The sequence below is a fragment of the Sorex araneus genome, chromosome 4 (genome assembly GCF_027595985.1).
Source record: "Sorex araneus isolate mSorAra2 chromosome 4, mSorAra2.pri, whole genome shotgun sequence".
Taxonomy (NCBI): domain Eukaryota; kingdom Metazoa; phylum Chordata; class Mammalia; order Eulipotyphla; family Soricidae; genus Sorex; species Sorex araneus.
In genome coordinates this window covers 208,796,773-208,821,997 of record NC_073305.1, presented here as the reverse complement: position 1 = coordinate 208,821,997, position 25,225 = coordinate 208,796,773, and the positions used below count along the sequence as shown (strand labels likewise).

Genomic DNA, 25,225 nt, shown 5'->3' with positions numbered 1-25,225 from the left:
AGCAGACTTTCCAATAATTTGAAGACTTTCAGCAATACAGAAAGGAAGTATATCAGTCTCCTATTCTTATGTCAAAACATTTCACCTGGTTTCTTCTACTCCTTTTTACTTCTCTGCAACACTGATGAAGTGGTCCTCAGAGATGGTACATTCTATAACCAAGTCACACTTAGATTCAGGTCACAAGGATTTCTTGACAGGAGCTTTTAGATAATTCTCCAATTCATACCAGCACATCTATATTCTCCATGGGCTTTGTGCTCACATATGCATTCAAGCAACCTTAAGGACAAGTCCTTTCTGGTCCCATTATGCTTCCCAACCCCCTCAATCCTCTGCCTTGTGCTTTAGGCAGTCACCACTCTTGGAACCCAAAGTCATTATTTCCAAGTCTCTAAGCCATCAAGAAACTTGGAGTTGAGACTATGTTCCTTTCAGGGTTTGAAATACAAAGCATTATTTCATTTTTCAAAGTCTAATAACCTTAAATGACTTATAGGAATTGAAAAATTACAAACCCGTTAGTTATTTTCCTTTTGGAGATTTAAACTAATTCCAATGCCTGAAACATTTCAAAGACCTAGAAATATGAGGTCACATATCTGTGGAAGAATTCTGGTGTAACAACACAAAGGAATATTCTGAGTTTTTATTCTTCACTTCAAAAGGGTTGTGGCCATTTACTCAAGAAAAACATAGAAAAAAATACAGGGACTCATATACTAACTCAGAGGAGTTATAATTATTGATGACCTTAGGTAACACTGCAAGTGCATTTTATTAAGTTCATGTAACAGATATAATCTGTCTGAAACTTATCTTATGATTAACTTAGGTTCTCCAAACCCATCCTGTAGTTCTTCATACAGTTCCTGAGTACAGAGTTGGAAAGACATGCTTAACAAGTGGCATGACCACTGACCCATGAAGTTGGAATTACTCCGATTAAAAATGACTTCATGGAAACCAGTGGAACTCATTAAACAGAGTATTAATTGAAAAGTACCACTGCATTTTCTTTGCTCCAGCAGAAAGGTTAGTGACTACACCTACAGATGTGCATTCAAAACTATTCCCAGGACAGCATCAGTCAACTTTTTTCCTTTTTAACTTGGCAATAACAACTACAGGAAGACTGCTACACAGGAATATTGGTGGGCTCACAAAAGATCGCTCCACTAACTTTTAAGAGAGCAGTGCAATGAGCTGGAATGAGACAAAATTTTCTTTAGTTGCAAGGATCAGTTTTTATTACCTTCGTTAGTCCTGTTTCCCTTTAGTTGAAGACCTCTCTCAAATTATGGTAGAAAACCAACAGGAGTCATTTATTATAGACATTTATTTCATATAAAAGTGTTCAAGACATCTAAGTGAACATTAACACAAAACAAGGAATAGACATACATTTATACTTGAATGCATTCAGAGGGCTTATAGCTACACAAGTCAGATACTCTTTGCATTTGAGGCTTCCATTGCTCCCTCATGGTCCAGTCTTATTTGTCATTGGGTACCAGAGTCCACAAAATAGGCTAGTAACACTGCAACTACCGGCCATTAGCTACCAAGTGCTTTGGGGTCAGCCTACTGCTATACACGTCCTGTCATTCGTCCTTTCTCTACTCACTGAGCAAGCTCATGGATGGCTGAAGCATCCTTCTTCCCAATGCTGAATAAGATAAATTCAGCATTGCCTATTCAGATGATGTACGCATGTTCTCCAATTAGTGATAAGCTAGGCTGAGGAGCCTAGTCTTATGATATTCTCCACATCTACAATACACTCAATAGCCTCATAAAACACTGGAACTACAGCAGTCTGTTTTATTTTGATGAGGGCATGCCTCCCAAGTGGTCCTTAGGGGGTCTTTGGGACATTCCTGGCGATTCTTGGCCATCCAGGATGGCAGTTCAATGTAAAGGCCAAAGAATGAAGCACTGCTTGGGTCTTGTGATACCAGAGACCACCAGAGCCACCTTGAAAGCGCTCCAGGGTTACACCTGGTGATGCTTGGGGGTAGTGGGCTATGTGGAGCCAGGGATCAGACTGCTTTGCATGTACCCAACTCTTGTACTATCTTCCTTGACTCCGGAGCAGACTTGATAACCAATTTCAACTTCCCTTTGAAAGGAAGTTAAAAACAAAGAGGCTTTGAGTTACCAAATAACACAAAGTGGCAGTGACAAGACTGAAATTTGTCTCCGCTGGTTTCTAGTCTTATGCTCATTCCATTGTAGCTGACTGCTATTGCTGTGTGTGAAGTATTTCTCTTTTATAAAAGCTAAGTTTTGGGAGCCGGAGAGATAGTACTGGGGTTAAGTCACATACCCTGCATATATCAGACCCTAGTTCAACCTCTGGCATCACATGAACATTGTTGGGAGCAGTCCTGGAGGCCCCCACTGGGGTGGCCCAGGTAATCCTCAGCACCACAGGACCCAAGCAGCACTATAGTATCCTTGGACTCCTGCATTGCCAACACTGGTCTCCTGAGCATTAAAACAAAACAAAACAAAAAACACCTAATATTTTTACACCAGATGAATGAATTAAGTTGTATGCATAATACGATCACTGGTAAGAAGTGGAGGTATTTATGAAAGTAACAAAGCAAGCCCAGGCAGGGAAGACAGGTCAGTTTCTAAAGTGCCTTGCTAAGATGCCAGAGACTAAAATGTCTCTTTACTTATGCCACTTAAAAATAGGTTTTGGCATAATTTTCAAAAAATAAGAGTACTTAATAAAGAAAGATTTCAGGTAGTTGGTTGAGGTGAGTTGTAAGTTTTATTTAGCTTTCTAGAAGTCAAAGAAAGAAAGAATAGGAGTAAGTTATAAAATCACAGTGTAAGATAATTTCTCTGCCGTCTAGAATCAGAACTTTCCTTGGTATTAAGACCTAGATAAAAATCTTTTCTTATGGATTTTCATAAAGGCAGTATTGCATTATATAAAAGATACATAATCTTGAATCTCATAAACCAGCTGATAAAATAATAAACTGATAGTAGTCTTAGTCTAAAATGGTAGACAGAATCTTCCTTTTCTTCAGAACAGAGATAAAGTTCATGAAGTTAATTTTACATATGCCTTGAAAGTCTATTTACAATCTCAAACATTAGTAGAGAAAACCAATTTCTACCTTTGCTTGATCCCAGACATCAAGAAAAAGACTCAAATAGTTTACGTCACTGGAGATGAAATGGATCTTGAATCTCAAAAGAAATCTGAGAGGTAAACCCAAGATATGATTCTAGGCAAATCAGAAAAAATACTTTTATAAGGTGATTTTCTCATGACTGAGACACTGACCTCCGGATAACGGACATGAACGCAACCGGCATTACCTTATGTTGTAATATGTCATTATATATTTCAAGTTCCTTTAGTACAGTCACCATGACCCCCCTTTTTAAACATCATATACTTCCCTGTGCCTAGAACATAGCCTTATACACAACAGTTCTTAATAAATACTTATGAATTAACCACCTAGTTTCCTGAATCATGCTTCAATATAATTATCAATCCTGTATACATATTACTAACCGGTGATTTCTACTGATATGTATCTTCTCTAAAGTTAGAATTCCAGACATTTAGAAAATATAAGCACACACTCACTACACCACACACAGCTTACTGTGATAGGCACGGCTACCAACATGAAACTACAATTACCATTAGAAGCCTATAATTAAGACACACAGAAAATCAGCCAATCAAGATGTGAACAATCACATTTCCAACAACTATAAATCAGACATTTATTAATATTTACCTGAGTCACCTGCCTTCCGACAGGCCATACCCTATTCTGGCACCGTAAGTTGGATTTATTTCCATGATGCCTATTCTCCTTGATACTCTGCTGAACAAGTTTCAAAACAGTAAAACAAACTTGCTGGAAAAATATTAACTCCAGATGTCTTGAAGTAAGAGAGCAACAGGCAAAAGAATAATTTGTATAAAAAGAACAATTTGTACCAGCCTTGACTCTGGGCTTCTTTCTTTCCAAAGTAAAGGCCACCCTAAATACTTAGGTTATATGTACCACTGGGCTCAAACTGAAGCACTGAGGTTAACAAAGAGATTTTTCAGATACACAGGTCTGAGGAAAACGTGAATGGAAAATGAGGGAAAACTGGAGATCTAGATATGATATTTCTGTAACTATTTCAGGTTCACTCAATGAACTGTAAAGTTATGTAAGTTATTTAGTTCTCTAATCCTATATCAGGAATTGGACATATCCGAAAAAAATGGAGCCCTGGAGTACGCACTGACTCAGATGGTCTAAACAGACGTCAAAAGTACACCTACTCTTTCAAATATTAAAGGTTTCAGGTCTCTTGGTTTCTTACCTCACTTTTCCCCAAATGCTCTAAGTTTTAAGAAGCTATATATTATACTGAATTGTGAGGTCAGAAAGCATAAAATACAGCAACATACCAGTTTTGGTATACATAAGAATCTTAGAGTATTGGGGATAACTAAATGTATCTGAAATTCTACTTTACTTTAATGAGCTAACCAGGAGCATGCATCCTATTCAATCTGTGGGAGCATGGTAACTCAGAAGAGTCAGATAAGAGCATTCAGAACAATAAGGTGGCAAGTGTAGGACTTAGGAGAAACAGTAAAAGGAAATAGATTACTTATAGACTGGAGAAGTAGCAGCCAATGGTGTTTCTCTATAGGAATAGAAAAGGTTATTACCAATGACAAAGAGTGATCAATTGCTTCTTATCCATATGGGAGGACAAGACTTTAGTAATCTGATTTCAGTGACAATGCAGGATTCTACCCTAACGATTTGGATCAACTTCTTATCACAAAAAAGTACACCACGACAGACTTCTGAAGCTGAAGTATCTTACATTTGATGTGATTCTGATCAGACTCCTGAAAGTTCTACCCACACATGAAACTCCAAATAAAGTTGTATTCAGGAGCTTAGGTGAAGATAATGAAAAAGAAAAAAAAACTTCAGCTTTAAAAAAATATATATATATACTTGAAAAGAACTCTGAACTACAATGAAGGATCTTGAATGTTTCTGGACTTAGCAATCCAATAGCACTGGCCTCAATATACTGATGCAAGTTGTATGCTGAACACAGACACTATCGCTTCTCCCTTCTCTTAAAGGAGAAATTGATACACAGAGGAGAGGAAGACTGATCGTTCGAGGCAGAGGTGAGAATAGGATCCAAGTCTATAGTGGAATTAAATTCTCAAGCTTATCTTGGGTATTATGCTTTATAGCAAAGAAAAGATTGCTTCCAAGAGTGAGATTAGGGTGAAATGGCTACAGGGATGCTTAGAAAGAGAAATAATCATATCAAAAAGGTTTCCTAAATTCATCAGTTTTACCTTTATGCAGGTTTTCTGGGGAATACACAGGCAGAGGGTGAGGCAGAAGCCTTTCTCTCATATGAACTTCCCGATGTTTGGCAAGAACAGAACTCTTACTGAAACGCTTGCCACATTGGCCACATCCGTAGGGTTTCTCTCCAGTATGCATTCTCCGGTGTTCTCGAAATCGTGTGCAGTTACTGAAACTTTTTTCACAATCAACACATTTATAGAGATTCTCACCAGTGTGGACTCTCCGGTGGGCACTGAAATGAGAACTATTGGTAAAGCTTTTCCCACATTCTCCACACTGATAAGGTTTCTCTCCAGTGTGGGTTCTCTGATGTATAATAAGACTTGAACTCTGACTAAAGCACTTTCCACACTCTTCACATCTGTAGGGTTTCTCTCCTGTGTGTATTCTCTGGTGAGCACCAAAGTTTGAAGAGTCATTGAAGCTTTTCCCACAGTCTAGACATTTAAAAGGTTTTTCTCCTGTGTGGATTCTTTGGTGTCTAATTAAGCTCCTGCTTCTACCAAAACACTTCCCACAGACACTACACTTGTAAGGATTTTCCTTTTGATGGGTAATCCGGCACATAAGACGAGCACTCCTTACATAATTATCTCCATATTTGAGAAGTCTGTAGGGTCTCTTTCCCATGAAAGGCCTCTGATGCACTATAGCTTTCCCTAAGTCTCTAGGCTGAGGCAAAAATCTTCCCTGTCTCATTCCTTGAAGGTTTTCCCATTGTCTTCCTGAGATGCATTCCCTTTTATGATATTTACCTGGATCAGTACTCTGGAAAACAACCCTTTTAGACTTTTCTATGAATGTCCTATGTGACTCCATTTCCTTATATATTACCTGCGTTGCACCTTGCTTGATGCTACTTTCAATTTCAGAATCTGAAAATAGAAAAGGACAATAAAAATTTCACACCACTCAATACAGTAACATAAACATCATGGCCTATAAAGCCTTATGATCCCTATATATTTCAATGGCCTAAGGTACAATGACTCTTCCCTTGATTCATTATACCTTCTTTGTATTTCAGTTGTATGAACAGCTAATAACACGCAGTACTAAGTAGGCCTTCAAAATGTTTTCTAAATTGAATTGTAATTCACATTATTTTCATCAGTATCTTGATTAACACAGAAGAAAATTCCAAGTATTCCTAAGTCCCAAGTTGGGTTGGGGTGGCACTGGCTGTGGAGAGGAGAGTAGCCATCAATTAATTCATTAACTTCTGGAGACAGGAGTGCAGCCAGCAATTAATCCACTAACTTAAGCTTTTTTTTTTTAACCTAGTTATTTTTTTAACCTAGTAATTCTTTTGAAGTGTTCTGATTGGCGCCAACATTATTCTTCTATAAGTGAAAGTGAGAGAAGAATAAATACCTGGCTTACACTGAGCCATAACTTGATAAGGTCTGAAACATTACTTAAAAATTGAGATTCACAAGGGATGGACCTGAAGAACTTTGTTTCCACAGTTACCAAAACCAGGGTTAAAAAAAAATAATTTCAGTCTTCATAGCAAATTTTCTACACAATTATTGCAGATTTACATGTTGAATAAACAAAGCATATGAAGAAAAATGCTAACAGGTTAGGATATAATGGCAAAATCCCTTTATCACTGTATCACTATCATCCCGTTGTTTGTTGATTTACTCGAGCAGGAACTAATAACGATCTATTCCTCCCAGCCCTGAGATTTTAGCAGCCTCTCCTTACTCGTCTTTCCCAATGATTGGAGGCTCTTTCAGGGTCAGAGGAATGAGACCTACTGTTACTGTTTTTGGCATATCAAATACGGCACAGGCAGCTTGCATGGCAAAATCAGAGGAAATTTAATTATGGAACCTTAATAAAGGCCTGTTGGAAGAGAGTGCTTTGAAGAGTTTTATAATAGCCTAGGTCAGAAACATAGATTAAATTACGGTATGGGGCTGGAAAAATAGCACAGCAGGTAGGGCGTTCGCCTTGCATGCAGCCGACCCGGGTTCGATTCCTTATCCCATATTGTCCCCTGAGCACTGCCAGGAGTAATTTCTGAGCACAGAGCCAGCAGTGGCCCCTGTGCATTGCTGGGTGTGAACCAATAAGCAAAAAAAAAAAAAATTAGGATTGTGTAAAAGAGGGGACAGACTATTTATAGCAGTTGAAAAAAAACTTGTCCTTTGTGGGGATATAAATGATAAGGAACAATCTAGAATATCTAATGTTTTAAGCATGACTGATTCATGACAAGATAAAGAGAAGAGCCATGGTGTGAGAAGAAACTGAAACTAGTTTTGAAAAATTTAAGTCTGGATGGCTGTTAAGATGCCCAGGAGGAATACATACAGTGGAGTTTAGAACCAGAAATGTCTTTCATCTTCCTTTTATCTTCCCTATCCACATTCTCATGCATATCACACATAAATGAAATATTCGTTTTGAGCTTGTTAATATATCTACTCCATAGTAGTTTTAGGATACCAAATATTGAATGATCTATATAGAAAAAAAATTGAGGATCAAATCCCAAAGATCAAATCATTTGAACGTATGCTCTTCCCTTGAAAAGAAGCAACTGAGAAAAGGGACTTTATTTATTGTTATATCCTATTTTTTAAATAGCACAAAACATTAATGACATAAATATTAATGAGTGATTTGCCAAACACATTGTTTTTAGCAAATTCCGCTCTCTTCCTTTTTTATAATTACAACCTTTTTTTTTTCTTTTTTTTTGCTTTTTGGGTCACAACCAGCGATGCTCAGGGGTTACTCCTGGTTTGCACTCAGGAATTGCTCCTGGCAGTGCTTGGGGGACCATATGGGATGCCGGGGATCGAACCCAGGTTGGCCGCGTGCAAGGCAAACGCCCTACCCGTTGTGCTATCGCTCCGGCCCCTATAATTACAACCCTTTGATGATGCTTACCACTTGGACTTTGCAGCAGACCTGCAGAATCCTGGAATTCTGACTCTTGTAAAATTTCTTCCTCACTCATTCTCTCACTGCCAGAATCTTCTACTATGGCCTCCTCTGAAGTCTCCTCAGGTTCCCAGACTGAAGGTTCCTGGGACTCAATCTCAATTTCGTCTCTTTCTTGACTTGAGGGTGATGGGACTTCTTCTGGTATGTTGGTGGAAGGGACAGATGTCCGAGAGTTAATCAGGGCATCCATCTCCTTATAGAATGCACAAGATTCTAGTACATGGCCATTTTTCACTTTGCGGTAACTCTTCTGAAGGCTCTTGAACTTTGTGCGGCACTGTTCTGGTGTCCGGAGGTAGCCGCACTCTCGTAGTTGCTCAGCCACAGCCCCATACAATTTGCTCTTCCGATGACAGGCTTGGAGTGCTTCATAAAAATGAGTTTCACGCAGGATATTAAGAAAAGTCTTGGTTTCCTCATAGCCCCAGTGCACGCCTGCCATTCAAGGATAAAGTTCAAACACAAAAGAAAAGGTATAATAGCCTCTATTTATCGCAAAATATGGAAAATAAGTATTCTTAATAATAACAATAGGAACTAAAAATATGCCTTTCAAAATAATGAGGTCTATATGAAAAACCAGTAATATATCATTCAAAGAAATAAATGAAACTAGAAAAGAGGAAGAGACTATGTTTCTTAATAGGAAGACTTTAAACTGTACACATGACAATTATCAAATCAAACTATAAAGCCAAAATTCCAACACGAGCTTTAAATGGAAACTACTAAAGCTAATCTCAGAGTTTACTTGGTAGAGTAAACATGCAAATATTCCATTACTAATTATGTTGTTGATCAAAGACTTCGCTTTATTTTCAAATAGTCAAAGTAGTTAAAATAAATTAGGACACAATGGGAACTGCCCAGCAAATTTCTTACAACTTCTTTTACCAGTATTCCTGGCAGAGCAGAACTATGTTCAAAGTAGTTTTTTTCCTTTGGGGGGGCGGGGGGGAGGAAGGAAATTTTGGGCCACACTTAATGGTACTTGAGGATACTTCTGGGCCTTGACTTAGGGGTCACTCCTTGAAGAGCTTAGGGGACCATGCAATGCCAGGATAGGAGTTGGTCACATATAAAAAGTAGCACCTTAACCCTTATACTATCTCTCACCCCCCACAATAGTTTTTAATGTCATTGAGTTTTTTATATTAGAGATGAAAATGTACTACTTTTTTAGGAGGACAAAATTTTCCAAGACAAGTTAGATACAGTTTAAGTATGTCTTTAGTGTGTTTATTAATCTGTAGTAGGCAAAAGTAGTTTCTATTCTAACTGACTGGGTGATCTCTTCCAATGGTTTCCCATATTTGAGTCAAGATCCAGAAACTCTACCTTCATGAATATGGATTTCCAAATTGTGAGTATTTGTGTGTGTATAATACATTGCCCCACCTTTTTCCTAAGATGTCTCTTATAACAGATTACGAATATACTCCCACCTCTCCTAGCCTGATTTTTCCATTCTAAGAATACATTTTCTTAAGACTGAGCAGAAAAAATTACTGATAACGATGATACCAGGCAATGTTTTACTAGTTTAGAATACAGAATGCCTTCATCTAACCATAACAACCCAGTGAACATTAGTATTAATGCTGGCATTCTCATTCATATTTTAAAGAGATAACTGAAGCTTAGAGTCAGTACTTGGTCTGTCCATTGTTAGAGCATTAACCGGCAGTTTAGTTCATATGTATTTGTCCCCAAATGTGAAAACTAGCTTTCTTCTGTATGGTTATATACTTTTTCATCCTTATCCTTATGTTCAATATCTGTGATTCTTGCATTTTAATATATATCTTTTATAATACGTTAAAAAATACCTCGGTCCTGAGGTTGTAGTAGACGGGGAAGAACATATGTCTTGCACGAAGCTGATCCCAATTCAGTCCCTGGCACCACATGGTCACATAAGCACTTAGTGGTTCTAAGTATCTGATATATCCCTGGAGGTCCCAAGAGCTACCACAAATATATAACCCTGGAGGCCCCCCACCCCTTCCACACACACTGCTAGGGAGCACCTGCTAGTCTCCAAACACTGTGGGACCAGGACAGCCCCACTTCCTCATATCCTAGCACTGAACTATCAGTCAGTTGGCAAGTATCACTGGAAGTGGCCCCTGGACCCTCTAAGCATCACTTGGGAGCCACCCCCCACCTCACCTCCACCCCCACCCCAAACAATATCTAGCAATCTAAGGTTTAGAAAATTGTAATTAGTTATATATTTGGATTTATATCTATAGCCGGTTTATTTGGGGAGGGGGATTGGGAGAAGCACAGCTGGTGGTGCTCAGGGTATCGTATGTGGTACCTGGTATTAAACTGGGATTGGCTACATGCAAGGCAAGTGCCTTAACCCCTGTACTATTTCTCCAATACATACTATTGTTTTTTTTCCCATTGTAGTTGTGTATTTTATGAACTATTTTTATATTTCTAAAATTTAATTTTTTGTTAGGACAGATAGTATACAGGGGTTAAGTTGCTAGTTTTGCATGCCGTGCATGTAATCAACCCATATATATAGTCCCATGAGCATTACCAGAAGTGATCTCTGAGCACAGAGCCCCAAGTCAGAGCTGGACCACCCCCAATTAAAAAAAAATGGTTTAATGTTTTCTACTTTTTCAAAGCTACACAACATTTTTCTGGCTATCCTAGATAATATAATAATGCATCCTTGACTTATTACAGCCAAATATGAATAACTGCTTTATTACTACTTTCAGATGATACTAGATTCTTTTCTTATTTTTTTTCGGGTCACACCTGGCATCACACAGGGGTTACTCCTGGCTCATGCTCTCAGGAATTACTCCTGGGCAGTGCTCGGCGGACCCTACAGGATGCTGGAAACTGAACCCAGGTCAGCCGAGTGCAAAGCAAACACCCTAACCACTGTGCTATTGCTCCAGCCCCAATACTAGATTCTCAGAACCCCTTAACTACATTTATCTTCCCTCGAAACATGACCCAAGTACTCAAAATTCATGCTATACTGTACTTTGTAAAAAAACTTCCAGTTATTCAAATGACAGATACCTTAGAGGACTTTTACTGTGGCTAAACATAGTGATAGTGGCAACACATGTGTGACAAAAGTCCTAGTTTAGATTACTTCAGGTCTACTCCATTTTTCCATAAGCTGCATCATCTTTTTTTGTACCAAAAAAAAAAAGAGACATAATTCTTACCACTCAGGTTCTGAAATAAGACAGGGGCACCACGAGTCTCAGACTTCCTGATAAATTCAAGGCCTATCTCATCACTATCAGATTCTTCTGCAGCTTCGTCCTCTTCCACCAAACTGACCTGTTCTTTAGCACTGATACCAATTCTCTTCATTCTAGGAAGAGACAAAATCTCCTTTGACTTATCAGAAGATGATGCATGGGCTGCAGGGTTCAACAAAGCATCCATGTCCTCAAAGAAGGCACAAGGTTCCAGCAAGTGACCATTTCTCACTTTTCGATAACTCTTCTGGAGACTTTTGAACTTGGTCCGACACTGTTCTGGTGTTCTGAGAAAGCCACATTCACGTAACCATTCAGCCACAGCACCATATACCTGGCTATTTCGGGGACAAGCTTGAAGTGTTTCATAAAAGCGAGACTCTTTGAGAATTGCAAGAAAAGTCTTAGTTTCCTCATAGCTCCAATGCACGCCCGCTATTTTTTCATCTTCTAAACCCCACTGTTGAGGCTCTCGCCATGTTTTCCCAGCATTCCTTGCAGGGATCTGAATAGCATGAACTGATTTTTCATTGATGTAATTACTTCGAAGGATATTTCTTTTATTAGCAGAATGTAGATCTCTAGTCCATGGTTCCTTTCTTTGCTCCAATAGGGTTATCTTGTTAGATGAAGACACTGTGCTTCCTACAGTAAGAGAAGTATTTCATGCCAGACACAGAGGATATTATTGCCTGCCCCAAGCACATGTGATAACATGCTCTCCTGGACTACTTTATATCTAGTCTTTAAAGTCATCTTTCTAAATTCTTGACCTAACAGGGATGCTGGGAATATGAAATAACTTACTAGCTATTAAGTATCCAATGTCCAATACATATTTAGTAAAATTTAGTTTCCTCTAAATATACAGAGAAGTTTTATGCAGTTCTCAAAGAGAAGAAACATCAAATCATTTCTAAAGGAGTAGGGGATAAAGATTTGCCCTTTATGCTTATTGAGGAAAGTATAAAACAATGAAAGTACAAATATCAGTAAGGATGAGAAAGGTATGGTGGTGTGGCAATTCAGCAATGGCTTTTATTCAATTGTGGCTAATGGTTGTTATATAAGAAGGTAAGCTTCTGATGTCTGCCATTTAATTTTTCAAGAGATACAGAAAATCCAGATTTACAAACAAATGTTAAATAAAATACCCACTCAAGGCCAAAATATGTGTACAGATGAGATTCAGCCAATGAACCATTAGCTTGTAACTGATGATAAAATACTGGAGCAAGTTTCTCTGGGCCTAGGTACTTATACGTATAATTTTATGCAAAGGCGCAATGCTAATGCTAAATTCTTAAGGTATAGTCCATAACCTGCTGATGGAAGATTTACTAAAAACTTTAATTCAGCAATTACTGAATACTGTGTGATTCAAGGCAACACTATGTGACAACCACGTTGTATAACAAACTAAGCAAATGGCTGGAATAGTTGTTATTTTGGGAAGACTGTTTTGTTACTGCTCTTTCATCAGTGTAACCTTAAGTTGGTCATTAATTTCAACTTTTTAAACTTCTTTTTAAATAATTATTGGTTTATTCATTTTGACATGGCCCATTTTAAAAATCACCCTCTTTAGGGTCCCTGTAGTGTTTTTCAATAGAACTTTATGTGATGATTGAAATATTCTATAACTGGGTTGTCTAATGCAGCTACTGAACAACTTTATGTGACAACCCCCAGTGAGGAATTAAATTTTTGACATTAATTTTATAAATTTAAATTTACCTAGTCATATGTGGTTGGCAAGGTTAAGTATATTGTGCTCTATTACACAACATAGGCCTAAAACCCTTTTACAAACATAGTCTATGACTTGTACCTCACACATGAATCAAACATTTTCCCCTATTGCTAAAGTAGATGATGTAATCCTTCAAAATGATGTTGTGAAATGGTCATAGCACATCATAGCACTATCATGTGTTCATAGATTTGCTTGAATGGGCAGCAGTAATGCCTCCATTGTGAGACTTGTTGTTACTGTATTTCCAAATTTATACTTGCTTAAAAATCTGTGTTATTTAAAAAACTTGCAGTGTGCTATTGATTACTATGATGATATTACTTTTTTCTTCCAATAAAAAAATTTCATTCACCTACAAATACTATCTGGGAAACTACCATATGTCAGACTATTTACCACCACCAACAAAAAAAATCTAAAAAAGGCCTTGTTACTTTACAAAGCTTTTAGTCTAGTGGATTAAGTTTATATTTAAACAATACAGATATAATACATAAGTTGCACTTTGGATATTTGAAATCATTAAACAAATTTATATCCTTTAAACTGAAAGGAATAATGAGGTAACAGAAAGTGAGTATGATTAGTAGGTGTGGTATGCTACATCAGAGAAATTATTAAATAAATGACTGATCTCTATGGGCTAAACAAATTCCAGTAAGGCCCTTTAGATGTTAACACAATGTTTTAAACATCAGTTGAAACAAATACACTAAAAATCCACTAACCTTTTATTTGAAAAGAAAGAGAATCCTTACCTAGGGAGACTATGTTCCCACCATTCTCCTTCCTAACGTCATGGCCAAGGTCTCTGTGAGCAGGAGGCCGATTCACACTCTTCTTGCAGGAAAAGGTTCTTGCTATATGAACATCTCTCACTGGTCCCTGTAACAACACTAACGGCAATGACTACCAGGACAACCATTTCGAAGGATGAATGAGCATCCATGAAGTACAAATAAGCAGGTCCTAAAGATTTAAAAATCAAGAAATTAAGTGTATGTAACAAGCCTAATGAGGCAGAGTAAACTGTAAAGAGTTCTGAGAGAGAAGATCCAGTAGAGTCTTATTACTCTGGAGACTGGGTCCAGTCTTCTGGAAAAGAAAAAAGAGGGGAAGTCTCTTGGAGGCAGTACGATAGTTAAAGGACAGTGGAGACTAAGGAAATCACTGTGAGCCTAGGAAGGAAGGTCAGGGAACAATTACAACTAACCTGAGACCCAACAGGAAGACACGTGGTTGTTACTTCTTGATCTATGATATTCCACTCATCAGCAGGAGCAGGAAGCCAGGAAGAAGTCTGAGCTGTAAGAAGAGAGAGACACAATTAATTATAGATCTGAGTCTTTTAACTCGTGGTGCTTTTACCATTTTTAATACATGAGTATCAAGGGAATGGAAAGAAAATTCAAAGGGACAGAGTGCCTGCCTTGCATATGTGAGGCCACAAAATTTGAACCCTGATACCACATGGTCCCAAATCACCACTGGGTGGAGCACTGGTGGCACCTGAGTATCACTGCAGAGGACCCTGTCCAAAATAAAAAGTATAAATGAGCATGTAAAAAACAAACAAACAAACAAACAAAAAACCCAACAAACATCAATTAATCATTTTATCAAAGTATTAAAATAATTCTTAAAATCACTGTATTCTAAAAACAAGTGCTTTGGGAGAATAAGTAGATAAAGTAAATATATTATAAAAGGGGCCAGATGAGGATTATGGAGAATGGGAGAACAGATGTGCAGCTGAAAGGGGAGAGCCAATGCTTAACTTCAGATACTGCTTCATTGTGAGACTACGGCCCTGATACAGCCAGAGCTTCTGATTTTTTCAAGTTAAGTCATAAATCTGAACTTTTATGTATAACCAAGTTTCATGTAAAATATTCAAAAGTTTTCAATCTTGAGAACAAAATATTTTTAAGAACCCAAAGTAAACTCTCTTTATAGGCTAAAAATGTTTGATTCGGTATGTGAAATACCATCTGACAATCATTAGTTCTTAAAAGTGAACACTGTTTTAAAGAAAGTGGCATAGACAGGTTATTATGAGCACTTCAGGCAGATACATAGACAGGTTATTATGAGCACTTCAGGCAGATACATTCCTCAAAAGGTACAAGTAAATTATATGTATCTGCATATAGCATAATCTGAGGTATCATACTCTACTACTAGTGAAAACCTGATTCCCAAACTTATGTGACTTACTACCCCCCTTTCAGAAAAATCACAGTGCCTCCCTGGAAATTTCCATTCTTCAAGCAAACAAACAGAAAGTGACCTCCAATGGTACCCAAAGCTACTATTTGCCCTGGGGAACATTTTTTGTTGTTTTTTGCTTTTTGGGTCACACTCGGCGATGCTCAGGGGTTACTCCTGGCTTTGCACTCAGGAATCATTTCTGGCGGTGCTTGGGAGACCATATGGGATGCTGGGAATCGAACCTGGGTTGGCTGTGTGCAAGGCAAACGCCCTACCCACTGTGCTATCACTCCTGCTCCAGCCCTGGGGAACATTTAAGCATCCAATAGGGGCAATAAATATTGCCCACTTTGGGAAACACAGTCTAGATTCAACTCATCTCCCTGTGATATTCTGTTCTCTATACCCTTAATAAGTACTTAGACATAACAATCTTTTCCATTGTTGGAATTCCTTACCAACCCAGAATCGCAAAACTCAAAAGTAACATGAAGTTATTGGACTAAGCTTACCAGCTTAAGTAACTGAAAACATCTAATTCATATGAACAAAGAAATTTTAATGCCACTAAACAGAGTGGAGAAATATTCAGACAGTATGTGCAATACTATAGATATAAATTTCAGAAGGATTAAAGAAGAGAGGGATATACTAGTGAATTTTGCTGTGTGAGTCAGATATATTTGAAGCTTAAAAATAATTGTGACATTATGAGAGAAAAAACCCCCTAATATTTACTAGTATTAGTATGCCTTAGTCCTTCATTTAATCTGAAACTTCCCTCATTTTAATCTACACCGAAAATCATTATTTTACTTCTACTAGATAGCACAGCAGGTAGGGCATTTGCCTTGCACGCACCCAACCCGGGTTCGATTCCTCCGCCCTTCTCCGAGAACCTGGCAAGCTACCGAGAGTATCTCGCCCTCATGGCAGAGCCTGGCAAGCTACTCGTGGCATATTTGATATGCCAAAAACAGTAACAACAAGTCTCACAATGGAGACGTTACTGGTGCCACTCGAGCAAATCGATGAGCAACGGGATGACAGTGATAGTGATACTCTTACTGATGAAGTTTCATAAGTAACTTAAGATATATCATTATAATGAACTTATGAATTCATGATAGATTAAGAATGGAAGAGCTAGGTTTTGGATCCAGGTTGCTACCTCTAAAGCCTTATCTCTTAACCTCTATCCAACGATGATCTTTTTCACATTATTTGCCCATGATCAGACAGTGGGGTAGACACATGCTACTTTAGGCTTGTTGCACCACGGCTGGCTCCCAACAGTTCAGGGGACCGTGCTGTGCCTGTATCTAATTCAGGATTCCTGCATGCAAACCATGACTCCAGTCCTTTAAGCCATCTTCCCGGCCCTCTAAACTCAAGTGTTTTAATTGTGTCAGTGGTGTTCCTTTGATCTCCTTAAGTCACAATATACTTGAGGCTTATGAAGTCTCCCCAAATGTTCATTTTATTCTCAAATATGTACTAAGAGAACCCTAATCAAGCAAATCATCGTATCAGGGCTACAAAATAAAAGTGATTATCTCTGCACTGGCTATGCCTTCTTACCACTCTTGGGTATGGGCTGAAGTTCTCTCTTTCGGTTCAGCTGCTCCTGGTGTTCTAAGTGGAGGCTTCCGGCTTCCTCTTGAGACACCACTCTGGATTGGGTTTCCACTTGCTCTGGAATAAGTTCTACCACTTCCCATGCTGTTCCAATTGGGGCTTGTTTCTCTGAGTGCACAGGACTGTTAACCTGAGATAAAAGTAAATTCCATCATGGACTGAAGACGAAAGGAAGGTCAGACCAACAACAAACTCCCCTGAGAAAGATATCTAAGAAGGAAAGATGTTGTGAGAAGGAATGATAATTCTACTCCCTTCCTTATGACTATGGGTATAAGATTAATATTACCATCCAGAAATCTGGGCACAAGGGAACAGGAGATTCATCTTTATTAATATACAGAGAACAGAAATCTGTCAGGAGTGAAATGCAGAGCCTCCTTGTTATTAGAATAGGTACTGGATCACCAAAGCCATTAGGTTCATAAGGAATTACAAAGAAATAGAAATTATCAGAACACAAAAACAGCCTGTAAATAGATATTTATGCAATCAAATCACATTCAAGGTTCTTGAAAATCTTTCAAGATTTCATGACGTTATGAAAGGGTCTTGAAAAACAACTTGAGCATCATGCAAAGCCACCAATAAATGAAAATCTCTCAGGCAAGCTGAAGAAGGCTGATAAGCATGATGACACTGAGGGTACTTCAGCACATACATTGATATATTAGGTTAGAGAGGTCCTGGATCACTGATGAAGTCATCTGTTGGGGGAAGGAGATGCAGAGAGTGCTCTTTGGGATCAAGCTGCAAAAGTCAAAATCTGAGACGCTTAAGGCATTGTTCTCTCATATCATTTTTAAAAATACATCTATACACATATACAAATAGGTGCTATGCCAACAATTTAAAATACTTAGGTGCATAATAGGTTCATTTTAAGATGCTCTTTCACAAAAGCTCTCCCAAATCCCCGTATTTACTATGAGTTTTTGGTCTCTTTTGCGTAGACTCACAAGATTTTTGCATTCTTGCCATTCATCCCTCTGCAGTGCATCCCTGCCCGTCTGCTTTCCCAGCCTTGATCCCTTTCCTTCTAAACAGCCGAATCTGAAAAATCCCCTCTCACCTGCTGTCTCAGTCTCCCGGTCTCCTTCTCCAGACAGATTACAAGGGCCACCGCCTCCTCTCCACTTTCCGGACACTGCTTCTGCGCCCACGCCTGGATCTTCTTGGGCAAAATGGTGAGAAACTGTTCGATCACCAGCAGCTCGAGGATCTGCTCCTTGGAACGCGTCTCTGGCTTCAGCCAGCGGCAGCAAAGTTCCCAGAGTTTGCTAAACGCTTCGTGCGGTCCGGTCACGTCCTCGTAACTGAACTGCCGGAAGCATTTACGGAAGGTCTCGGCCTCGCAGCTCTCCGACCTTTCCAGAATGGGCTCCGGGGCCCACGCGCGGGGCTCCGCGTCCACCTTCATCAGCAGGCAACCGCCCACCTCCAGGGGCGCGTCCATCTGCGAGGCCAGAGACGCGGCCATGCTCCTGCATGGAAGGGGCCGAGACCTCCCGTCTGGCGGACTCAAAAGCCCACGCAAGGAAGCCGCCCCTCCTCAGAGCCAGTTCTCCTCTGAGCCAATTCTCCTCAGAGCCAGTTCTCCTCAGAGCCGCCCCTCCTCAGAGCCAGTTCTCCTCAGAGCCGCCCCTCCTCAGAGCCAGTTCTCCTCAGAGCCGCCCCTCCTCAGAGCCAGTTCTCCTCTGAGCCAATTCTCCTCAGAGCCAGTTCTCCTCAGAGTCGCCCCTCCTCAGAGCCAGTTCTCCTCAGAGCCAGTTCTCCTCAGAGCTGCCCCTCCTCAGAACTGCCTCTCCTCAGAACCGCCCTCCTCAGAGCCGCTTCTCCTCAGAGCTCGCGGGCTTCGCGTGGTGGGGAAGTGCGGGAAGGTCGGGAGGTTAAAAATAAAAATAATAATAATAATAAAAAACCCCAAACCCCCAAACCAACAACCTCCGAACAAACGACAACAAAAAAAAACGGCCGCGACCGGCGCGCTGATGAGTCACATGGACCCAAGGCCCTTGAAAAGGGGACGGTGCACCCTCAAGTTCAAACGCTCGGCCTCTTCGCCACCCCAAGACCCCCCAGTGGCCTTCCAGGGGGGCGTCTCCCTGTCTCAGCGCAACGAGGCTGGGGGAGACCGAGGGGTCTGAGGAGACGACGGGCAGGTGCCCAGGGCCAGGCCGGGAGGAGGCGTGTCAGGAGCCGCGGGGGCCGCCGCCAGGAGGCGAGGCCGGGGGGCGGGGGTGGGGCCGGATGTGCGCGCCCCGGTGCCCGGCCCGGGTTCGAGGCGGCGCGGCTCGGCCGCCGCGGCGGGTGGTCGCTGCCCGGCGGGGTGGGGGCCGGCGGCGCTGAGCGCTGCCCTGAGGAAAAAGCCGGGCGCGGCGTCGCGGATCAGCTCCCGCCCTTCAGGGGTGACCGGCTGCAGCAGCAGCAGCAGAGGCGGGTGGGGGTGGGGTTTTGGGGGGGGCGCCCGGCAGCCCCCCCGCCGCGAGCGCCGCCGCGTCCGCTCCGCCCGCGGACTGCGCGGGGGGCGCTGGGAGCCGCGGCCACACGCATGCGCCGTGGTGACCGCGCGCCGCCGGGGTCCGAGGAGGGAGACTTCCCGGGCGGCTGGAGGCGCCGGGGGAGAGGAGGGGGCTGCGCGGCGGACTCTCGCGAGAGCGCGCGGCCCCGGGCGCTCGCGGCCGCGGCACCTCGGGAGGGAGGCGGCACGCGGAGGGAGAAGCGCTTCCCCGGGCGGGCGCCGACTGGCTCGGGCCGGGGGTCGCCGAGGGGTGGGGGCTCCCTCCCTCCTTCCCTCCCACTCGGCGTCCCGGAGGCGACTCCGCGGGGCACGGGGCGACGCGCCCAGTAGCTCTCTCTCCGCGGGGGACGGGAGCGGGGACTCCTTCGCCAGGCGGAGGGTTCCGGGACCTCAGAGAGCGGCTGTCGCCCGCGCACGACGGGCGGCGATCAGGGCGCCACGCGCGACCCCCGGCGTGGCCAGCGGGCGCCGCGCTGGGTTTTTGAGCATCTGTGCCACACTCGCTCCCTCCGCCCGGGAGGGCGTCAGGGCAACCCCCTACCCCCCCCTCCACTCGCCTTGAAGGGGTTTTATTTTTTGCGGGGGGGGGGGTAGTGATTGTTTTTGTTTTGCTGCCGGCTCTCTGGAGATGCCGCTGTGTGAAACACGACGTCTTGGAACGTCAGGCCATCCCAACAGGGTCCGTGCGACCAACTCAGCTTCCTCGTCCGGGTGTGTGTGTGTGTGGGGGGGGAGCTGTTCACTTTTTCCAGATGTGTGTGACGCCCCAGGACCATACCCCAACCCCTTCTCTCCTGATGGGGCGCCAGGCGTTCATTCCAGGCACTGGGCGTTGATACAAGCCAGTGGGCAGAGCAGATCCCCGTTCTGCGGGCAACGGAAGTGTTCGCTGTTAGGGCACGGTTCTGGATCTCCGACCGCCGACAAGGACCACGCAGGAATGCAATCAGCAAGCGGGTAGTTTATGAAGCTGGCTAGCCAGGGTCGTGCACACGCACACAGTGACATGCCGGTCCCATGGGCGGGGCAAGGCCCCGACCCAAGGGTGCAGGGGTTACTTATATAGGCCCATGTCGGCCGTTACAGTGAAAGCACGAAAACCCGCACATTCCCTAGCCAATAAGTTCATAATTCGACATGCTTCTCCCTCCAATCTCATTAGACCCATCTGCTTGTCCAGCCTATAGATTTATAGGTCACAATTGCATAAGCGCCTGCACGGGTCCGAGGGCTGAGTCCAGCCCGCAAGGCTAACTGTTTAGATTATACCCTTATATGGTCAGAGCTCAGGAGCCCACCCGTTCCTCTTGGAGAAGGCAGATAGCAGAGGCCTGAGTGGAAAATATATGGTTTTCATTGTCTTTGGCCCCGCCCAGGGCAGTCCTGCCCTAATGTTAGCTAGCCAATTAAAAAACAAAGGGATTTCCGTTTTTTTTTGGCTACACCTTGGGCTGCTCAAGGGCTTACTCCAGGCTCCCTGATCACTCCTGGAGAGCCTCACACCTGGGTTGGCAGCATGCAAGCCCCATAATATTTCTCCTGCCACAAACTTTTCTTTCTCAGTCCCACTAAAAACGTCACCAATGGCTGGAGGGAGATTCAAGGATTGAGCACCTTGCTCGCAGAACGCCTGAGTTGGATTCTTTGCTTGGTGAGCACAGTCGAGTTTGGTGGTTACCATCAAAAACTTCACCTACAAATTCCAGCACCCCAGAGATTGTGAGAACCCGTTTACAGAACTGGAGGGGAGGGAGGATTGAAGATGCTCGAACTGGTGATGAGCAAAAACAAAATCCCCAGCCACTGTTGAGCTGTCTGTCAAGTAAGAGACAGGCTTTAATCAAATGATTCACAACAACTGTATCTGCCACAGGTACTCCCAAGAAGATGAATTTGGTGCTGAGAATCTATGTCTATTAGAGGAATGTAGACTTGGCAGGAGGTTTGGTTCTTCAAAGAAGTAATGCCTAGGTTGAGATCAAGGAATACAAGGAGAAGCTTGTATTCTCCCCAGAAAGAATGTTGGGAATTTAGGGAAGTTGTTACTGCCTGAGGGTATATCAGATTAAGTGGTAAATGGGAATAAAGATGCAAGACCACCTTCTTGTTTTTAAGGGCTCCTTGAGCTTTTTGGTAACTTTTATAGAGGCAAGTACCTCAAGCAACTCAGACATCAGAGTGGTGATCACAAACTCCAAAGCCTGCAAATTCTGTGAGTAGGTAGAGTGTCATTCAGTAGGGAATGGGAGGCACTGTTTTCTCCCTGAAGAAACCATCCAGGTCAAATCCGTCCCCGCTTAAAATGTTGGCTCCATTGAAGCAGGCTTCCTGCCCTCCACAAAACAAACAAATAAAATTCCAAACCACGTTGTGTATGTAACTCGTGTTTAGAGCACCTTATGCATACTAGGTAGTCAACCTCATATGCCTTTGAGCTGTTATTCCCTTGTGTGCACAGTTTCACAGATTTTTAAACACTTTTATGCTCATTTTATAAATCTGTTCTGTTGTCATTATTGGCTTCTGACAGTGTCTCCTACTTGAAGAGCTCCTAGTATCCACTAGCCACCCCTCCATCCTGGAAGCTCTGTCTTCCTTTTGTCCTCTCCATCCTCTTCATATTTTATCTCCTTTCTATCTCCATGGATGTGGCACCATACAATACACAAATATTGACTTACAGGGTCACATTGGGAGGTGCTTAGGTGATCTTGCATTGCTGGGCATTAAATACAGAGGCCTCAAGTTTTACTTTCTCAGGAAAAGTACATGACATTTTTCAGGTTTTAGGAACTGGTCTCCAGATATATCTTGTTCTAAAAGAAACTTGTACCTGGGCTTGAACAAGGTCTGGGTTCATCTGGAGAGCCTCTTAAAGCTCTTGGAAGATATAAGGTCTTGTTCTTCAGTATCTCTTAGGTGTTGGCTTTTAAAATCTTCATGAATTATTTTATTTTTCTTGGTGCTTCTCAATAAAACACATGTATACTCTTTCGAAGGGGGCTCCTTAGCTGTTCTAAAGAACTCTTTGGGTGAGAGTGGGTGGTAACTCTTAGGGAAACTTGACCCAGAAAACATACCTACATTTTCCCATTAGATATAGGAACTGGGGATGTGACTCACATGATCTAGAACATGCCTTGTATGACAGAGCTCTGGGTTTGGTACCTGGCACTGAATAATCTTCATCCCCCAAACTATAAGTGTGATCTTGATGGCCCCAGCACCATCACGAGTGACCCTAAATTTTTGGGGTGGTGGCCCACACCACATTTAAAAAAAAAGAGAATTGAGTCTTATGTTCTTAGATTTCGTGGCCATTCTAATCTTAGTTTCCTTATGCCAACTTTTCTGATGCTAGTTCATTTTGAAGCAAATACCAATCATGAGAATGTTTTGTTAAAAGACAGGGACTCCTGTTGGATTAGTTTTTTTTTTTTAACCTTTTGGGGGGGACACACTCAAGTGGTACTCAGGACCTATTTGCAGCTCTATGCTTGGTGGTAGTGGTGAATGTGGTGGTGGGGTATTTCCTAGTGGTGCTGAGGGGACCCTGTGTTTGCTGGAAATCAAACCTGTGTCTCTGCATGCAAAGCGTGTGCTCATCCTGTCAAGCTCTCTGGCTCTCTAGAGACCTCTTACTTTAAACATAACTTCAACATAAACATACTTCCCAATAGCATCAACAGTTTCTTAGTATCATCTTTTTTAAGCTGTATATTTGCTTGAAAGGTGATTTGCCTTTATAATTACTAGGCAGGTAAAAAGAACATTGAAAAATGAGTGAATAGATCAATGGATGTAGCAGTGATACATGCAGACATCTTAGGGGAATGTTAATCTTATTAAGAGTCAGTCCTCTTAGTTTACACAAACCCATGATCTCCAAAAGAACATTTACACCCATCTCTCTGTGGTAGTATATCTAAATACAACTCATTTTATTAGCTGCTGTCACGGAGCAATGTTTGAGTCACCATTCTTCTGTCCATGGTGCTGATTCACCAGTCATTTAGCCAGCAGCCAGAGGAGCTTATGCATTGCTGTTGGCCACTGGGATTTAATGTAGGAGTAACATGAAAGTGTTCCAATAATTTCTGCTATACTTAAGTCATGCAATTTTTAAAAATAAAGTAAAAGTTAGATGATGCCCTAATAATTTCATCTGTCTCTCATTTCTTTTATATCCTACAGATGCAGTCTCCTTAAACTGGAAAGTAAAAAGTGAATCCCTGAAAAGTGGAAGTGAAAAGATTGAATATATGTATACTGGTGTGTTTATTTTGTACATAGTTTAAGTACTTTCTAATACAATTTCTTAGCCAGGTTACAAACAATTGAAATAAGTTTCCATTGCACAAATTAAAAATTACCTCTCTCGTTGCTTTCTGTAATGATGATCAAGATATCTGACAGAATAATAGCCTCTAATGTCTTCCAGTTCTTTTCACCTCATCAAACAATGTGAGAAATATCAACTTTTCTTGATATGAATATATATTATGCAATATATGTATATATATGTATTTTTCATCATTCCTGTAATAGAATTTATGCTAGGCACTAAAGGGATAGACAGGAACAATATATAACACTTTCATGCAAATCATTAATAAAATTGTAGAAATTATTTATACAATTGTCATCTATTAGAATATATGTTGTAGGGTTATGCATGAGAGGTCCTGGACTACTACTGAGCAATAATCTCTCTGGCTACCAAGAAAAATTTTGTAGAGGAAATTTCAAACTATGTTTTTCAGGAGGAAGGAAGAAAGGTATTTCAAGAGAGGTAGTATCATGAACACACATGGTATGAAGTTAATTGTGCAATGAATTTAGATTTGAAGAAGGAAATGGGAAAAGGGAAGTTGTCTAAACAAGTTGGAGGGAGTTTGTGGTGCAGGCAATTTAAAGAGTTCCCACTGATGTAGGAAGTAAAGGACATTTCTCTGTCTTTGAGAGAAAGAGTTCTCTTCCATATAGTTTTCTGATCCAGAGAAACTATAGAAATAATATGCTGAGAGGGCATTTGATACATACAGATATTTGAGTAAGATTATTTCTGGTAATTCTGTTTGATTTGGCATACAGTAATTTTGAGAACTACATTAAGTATGTGTCTGTTGAGTATCTCTATTAAGGGGTATCTCATCTAATTAGAGATGGGATTGAAGCGATAGCATAGTGGGTAGGCCTTGCATGCAACCGACCCAGGTTCAATTCCTCCATCCCTCTTGGAGGGCCCGGCAAGCTACCAAGATTATCCTGCCCACACAGCAGAGCCTGGCAAACTACCTGTGGTGTATTCAATATGCCAAAAACAGTAACAAGTCTCACAATGGAAATGTTACTGGTGCCCCCTTGAGCAAATCGATGAACAATGGGATGATAGTGCTACAGCAGATAGGGCATTTGCCTTGCACACAATGGACCCAGATATGATACCTAGCAACCCATATGGTCCCCAGAACTGCCCCACGAGTGATCCCTGAGTGCA

General features: G+C 41.6%; 1 protein-coding gene across 1 annotated transcript; it reads right to left on the bottom strand.

Annotated features, from left to right (window-relative positions):
- Nucleotides 1-1,320: 1,320 nt before the first annotated feature.
- Nucleotides 1,321-19,424, bottom strand: ZKSCAN2 (zinc finger with KRAB and SCAN domains 2). The gene is made up of 7 exons (XM_004604268.2): nucleotides 18,277-19,424; nucleotides 17,148-17,334; nucleotides 14,569-14,660; nucleotides 14,114-14,240; nucleotides 11,561-12,244; nucleotides 8,298-8,789; nucleotides 1,321-6,265 (listed from the first exon to the last, which is right to left on the bottom strand). Exons 1-7 carry the CDS (start codon nucleotides 18,682-18,684, stop codon nucleotides 5,343-5,345), a joined length of 2,913 nt encoding a protein of 970 aa, XP_004604325.2. The 5' UTR covers nucleotides 18,685-19,424; the 3' UTR covers nucleotides 1,321-5,342.
- Nucleotides 19,425-25,225: the final 5,801 nt, after the last annotated feature.

Excerpts from the sequence above, each read along its gene's own strand:
- ZKSCAN2 (XM_004604268.2), bottom strand. The coding sequence starts at position 18,684 with ATGGCCGCGTCTCTGGCCTCGCAGATGGACGCGCCCCTGGAGGTGGGC. Across the intron at positions 12,245-14,113 it reads TGGGAACATAGTCTCCCTAG|GAAGCACAGTGTCTTCATCT; the intron begins GTAAGGATTCTC and ends CTCTTACTGTAG. Across the intron at positions 6,266-8,297 it reads TCTGCTGCAAAGTCCAAGTG|ATTCTGAAATTGAAAGTAGC; the intron begins GTAAGCATCATC and ends TTCTATTTTCAG.